The following is a 5,305-nucleotide window of genomic DNA, read 5'->3' on the forward strand; positions in this document are numbered from 1 at the left end:
GTGTTAAGTGGGAGTGTTAAGTGGGAAACCAGTTTATGAAAGAGTAGACAGTATGGAACACCAATTTTATAAAATATGGCTCTAGATAAAAAACATACACATATACATAGAAAAAAACAATGGAAACGTCTACAGAAAAAAGAAACATTATTGGGGATTTGTTCAGTTACATATATATGTATCATATTTTCTACATTTTTCTTCTGTATTTTCCATATTTTCATAATATATCCTCTATCCTTCTTATAATCAGAAAAATTGTTGAGAATATATTCCAAATCTTCCTTTCATGAGTGGGGATAATTATTGGTGTCCTAAATCTATTTTTTGAACTAAATTACAGCACAGTTAGATGCTGTATATCAGCATCTAAATTCAAAGATTTTTTTTAAACACAAAGTAGCCCTAAAAATAGTCAGTCACCTGTATTGGTCCCTTTTCTAGCCACAGATCCTCCCATTAAAACAGTTGCTCCCTCATGAATTTCCTTCCATGCAGCAATGGCATCAGGCTGAAATACTGTTTTATGCACTAAAGTCGGCAGGGGTTTCAACAGATCTTCAACACTCTAGAAGGTCCCTAGCCCATGTGCTCAGTACAGCTCTTTTCTTCATAATCCAAAATTTTCCCCTTCTGATTTCATCTTCACATACTGATTAAACATACCCACTTTCCTCCCTGAACTTTAACCAAAAGTGAAGCTAGCTGGTCTTCAGGTTGTGAAGCTAGATGGTCTTCAGGTTGTGTAATTACGGTTTGTCATTTCTTATAATTTTATTTTATTTTTAAAGATTTTATTTATCTGACAGAGAGAGACACAGTGAGAGAGGGAACACAAGCAGGAGGAGTGGGAGAGGGAGAAGCCCGCTTCCCGCGGAGCAGAGAGCCCGAGTGGGGCTCGATCCCAGGACCCTGGGACCATGACCTGAGCCGAAGGTAGACGCTTAATGACTGAGCCACCCAGGCGCCCCAATTTTAATCTTTATATCATCATCAGGGACAGGAGGCCACTTAGAGAGGTAGAAGGGGGCACAGACAGTTCAATGTGAGCTTGTTTCTCAGTTATATGTGGTTGGACTCCTGCTCAGCTCTTGTGGCCCTAAGAAAGCAATTATCCTACAATATTATTGCATCTGGTTCCCCATAAAAGTTTAATGAACTATATAATTTTTCCTAAATACAATATCTCAATTTATTGTTCTTAACTAACCATGAAATTTGTCCCTTCTCATTACAATAAATGCCGTTACTGATTAAAATCTTGTATTTAATAATTTTATTTGAGAAAGAACAGTTTCCACTCTCCCTACACTCATTCTATATCTGTCACAATTTTACCATTTCCTTCTATTGTACAAAACAGAACTAAGAACATGCTGAAATATGAATCCCTTAACAATCATTCCCCCAAGTGGTTCCCCTAAATAAGTTTTATCCCTCCCCACCATAAATACCACAACTACTTCTTGGCTATTAGAACATTTGATAATAGTTATGGTTTGAGGCATCTTGAAGAATTTTTAGTGAAAACTGAAAATGACCAGCCTGATGAGAAATCTGGACACTTTTCATGTGGTAATGGATTACAGGATCAATGTAATTTTTTAGTTAAAAATAAATCTAGCAGAGGGCAGCGGTGGTGGGAGCCTCGCGGGCAGCGGGACAGCGCCGAGCGCACATGGCGCCTTAGCAGTAGCAGCGGCAGCAGCAGCGGAGGCGCCCCTGCCGTCACGGCCCCTGCGCTGGTGCAGCCACCCTCGCTCCCTCTGCTCTTCTTCCCTTCGCTCGCACCATGGCTGATCAGCTGACCGAAGAACAGATTGCTGAGTTCAGGGAAGCTTTCTCCCTATTTGACAAAGATGGCGATGGAACCATCACAACAAAGGAACTTGGAAGTGTCATGAGGTCACTGGGTCAGAACCCAACAGAAGCCGAGTTGCAGGATATGATCAACGAGGTGGATGCTGACGGAAATGGCACCACCGACTTCCCAGAATTTTTGACTATGATGGCTAGAAAAATGAAAGATACAGACAGTGAAGAAGAAATTCGCGAGGCATTCCGAGTCTTTGACAAGGATGGCAACGGTTACATCAGCGCGGCGGAGCTACGTCATGTCATGACCAACTTAGGAGAAGAACTAACAGATGAAGAAGTAGATGAAATGATCAGAGAAGCAGATATTGATGGAGATGGGCAAGTCAACTATGAAGAATTCGTACAGATGATGACTGCAAAATGAAGGCCTATTTTCAACTCCTTTCCCCCCTTCTAGAAGAATCAAATTGAATCTTTTACTTAGCTCTTGCAAAAAAAAAAAAAAAAAAAAAAGTTCATTTACTCATTCTGTTTCTATATAGCAAAACTGAATGTCAAAAGTACCTTCTGTCCACACACACAAAATCTGCATGTATTGGTTGGTGGTCCTGTCCCCTAAAGATCAAGCTACACATCAGTTTTACGATATAAATACTTGTACTACCTTAATGATAAGGAAGCACCTAATGGACTCCTTGCAGTTCCATTTGCTCATGATTAATACACTGTTTGGGCTGGCCAGTTTTTCATGCATGCAGCTTGACAATTGAGCACAGTCAGGCATTTGTATTAAAAACAAAAAAATGAAAAAAAAAAACAAATTTAAAACTTCTTCAAATGGGTTCTAGTTCAATTTGTTAGTATAAATTGTCATAGCTGGTTTACTGAAAACAAAACATTTAAAATTGGTTTACCTCAGGATGCTGTGCAGAAAAATGGGTGAAGGATAAACTGTCTAGACGCAGCCCCACTTAGCAGGACGGCCCTCTCGTACTTCCGGGCGCCCCCACCCATGGTGACCATGACACTCATCCTGGTGGCATGCCGTGTGTGTTGGTTTAGCGTTGTCCCGTGTTGTCTTAGAGCGAAATGGGTGTCAGGCTATCACCATTCACACACATTTTTTTTTTTTTTAAAACCTTTACCAAGGGAGCATCTTGGGACTCTCTGTTTTTAAAACCTCCTGAACCATGACTTGGAGCCAGCAGAGTAGGTTGTGGCTGTGGACTTCAGCACAAGCATCAACATTACTGATCAAATTACAATTTACGTCCATTCCAAGTTGTAAGTGCTAGTCTTTTTTTTTTATTCCAATAAAAAAAGACCATTAACTTAAAAAAAAATAAATCTAGCAGAGATAAGATGGCAGTATCAATAGCTGAAGTTTCACTGAGTCAACGTGAAATATTAGACCAATTAAATAAACTATTCTGCAACAGACAAACAGATCTGCTCATGCACATGACAAACTTGAGACTCATTACAAGTGGAGGGAAACAGATACTGACTCCGTTTAACACAATGTCTTAAACTCAGAAATTGCAAAAATGAAAATATATCACCTCATTTTTTAGAAACTTTGTGTCAAAATCAGAAAATGCATTTTCCAGGAAGGGTGGAGAGAATATTTTTAGCTGGGATGGGTTGTTGAATTTCATGGCCTTTATGGTCCCTCTCAAATTCTAAAATTAAGAATTTTCCAATGAAAACTATCCTTGCTTCCTTTCATGAAAACAAAGTGTGTTGGAGCCAAATACAAAAAGAATTTAAAAAATTAAAAAAAAAATCATATGAGACCAATCTTTTGAATTCTTACAGGCTTGGGTGTTGGAAATGATACTCTAAAGAAGTGGAACATTTTTAATCTGCAACTATATCAGAGATCCTGTGTCCAGAATACTCTGTGGTACCAGAATAATATATAGAAGATCAGATTGGGAGTCAGAAGGCTGAATTCATTGTCCATTGAAGAGCTGAATGACATTATAATAAATCATTTTACTTTTCCAAACTTCATCTTCCTTAACATGATTCTCAGGGTAATGGTACCTGTCAGACTTTCTTCCCAGAATGATAGTCAATTTCAAAACCATGAGATAGTATAAAAATGCAAGAGAATTTAATTATATGAATCTTCTGAAAATGAAATTAAAAGAACATTTGATCTGTGGCTATTACTAAATTTATTTCCAAAGACCTTCCTCACCTCTCAAAAAGCAAAATGATCCAGTTTTATCCCAAAAAATTGACATGCAGTTTATACATGCACAATATGCTTGACTCTAGTCGCCATACCTGTAGTTGATACAGATTTGTTTTTATATATTGAATACTCAATGAAAAAGCCACTTTTATTACCTTCTTTGGTGTTTTGTTGGCTTGCATCCTGAAGTTTTCTTTACAACACCTGTAAAAATAATATACCAATTATGAAGCTATCTGGAAGAGAGTGAAGAGAATATACTGTTTTTTTTAAAACCTCTCTCCTGAATAACTGACACTCTAATAAATGGCATGTTAGCACAATAATATTAACAAAACCATTTTTGATAAGAAAAGACAGATTTTCCTAGAAATTATTATTAAAATAATAAATCATTAACATAATAAAAATTATTATTATCAGACACACTGGGTCAAATATTGATCCACAGCTGAAACAGGCTGAGCATCCATTTCCATACATATTTGAGACATAAGGTGGGGCCCAGTTAAGCCTACAGAACACCATGCTCTTCAATAAAAATATGGATTTTCAACTACTGACCCATGCCACAGAACCATAGATTTGTTGGAGAAATTCAAGAAAATATTGGTCTCGTGGATTTTACCCAATCATCCACTTATTTTGTGAAAATGAGTAAAAATTGAAACCCACCACCCAGAATCTGTTACTGATAATCCCAGAGTATACTATAGTTATTTACCTTATTTTGTATGAATAGGAAGACAAGAAATAATGGTGGTTAAGGATAAAAGCACCCTATTTTGAATGTCAAATGTGAAAATTACTGTATGATATTGATCTTTCTAGCTCCTTGACTTTTCTAAAACTCAGTTATTCACTTGAAAATTATTATAGTAAATTATTTCAAGATTATATAAGAATTAAATTAATTCACACTACCGTTGTGCCTATTTTAAGCTGAAGTACTCAATGCATACTAGCCACATTATTATTTGCCTATTCTCCTTCAATTATTCATTCATTTCATGAATTTCATGGATTATTTCATTATTTCATTATGGATAATACTTCATATTTTGGGTTATAATCCATACAACTTTGTTTTATTGTTCAAATTCTTCCAACTTTGGACTCTAGAAGCTTGTTCACATTTGGCTCTGTGTTCTTTTGACATATTCCCATCCATTGTTTTTCTTTTTGAATAATATATTTTCTTCTGGCACTGTAAGATGTGCCAGCCTTATCTTGGATATATCCTGACACAATCCTAGACTCAGACATTTCTGTAAAGAAACCTGG

The 5,305-nt window shown here is 36.8% G+C and overlaps 1 protein-coding gene across 1 annotated transcript; it reads left to right on the plus strand.

Annotated features, from left to right (window-relative positions):
- The first annotated feature begins 1,647 nt into the window (after positions 1 to 1,647).
- On the plus strand, positions 1,648 to 2,952 carry LOC116644040 (calmodulin-1-like). The gene has a single exon (XM_032423266.1). The coding sequence runs from the start codon at positions 1,793 to 1,795 to the stop codon at positions 2,240 to 2,242; it is 450 nt and encodes a 149-aa protein (XP_032279157.1). The 5' UTR covers positions 1,648 to 1,792; the 3' UTR covers positions 2,243 to 2,952.
- The last annotated feature ends 2,353 nt before the right edge of the window (positions 2,953 to 5,305 follow it).

Source organism: Phoca vitulina, unplaced genomic scaffold, assembly GCF_004348235.1.
Source record: "Phoca vitulina isolate PV1807 unplaced genomic scaffold, GSC_HSeal_1.0 scaffold28, whole genome shotgun sequence".
NCBI lineage: Eukaryota > Metazoa > Chordata > Mammalia > Carnivora > Phocidae > Phoca > Phoca vitulina.

Coding starts and splice junctions, on each gene's coding strand:
- LOC116644040 (XM_032423266.1), top strand. CDS start 1,793: ATGGCTGATCAGCTGACCGAAGAACAGATTGCTGAGTTCAGGGAAGCT.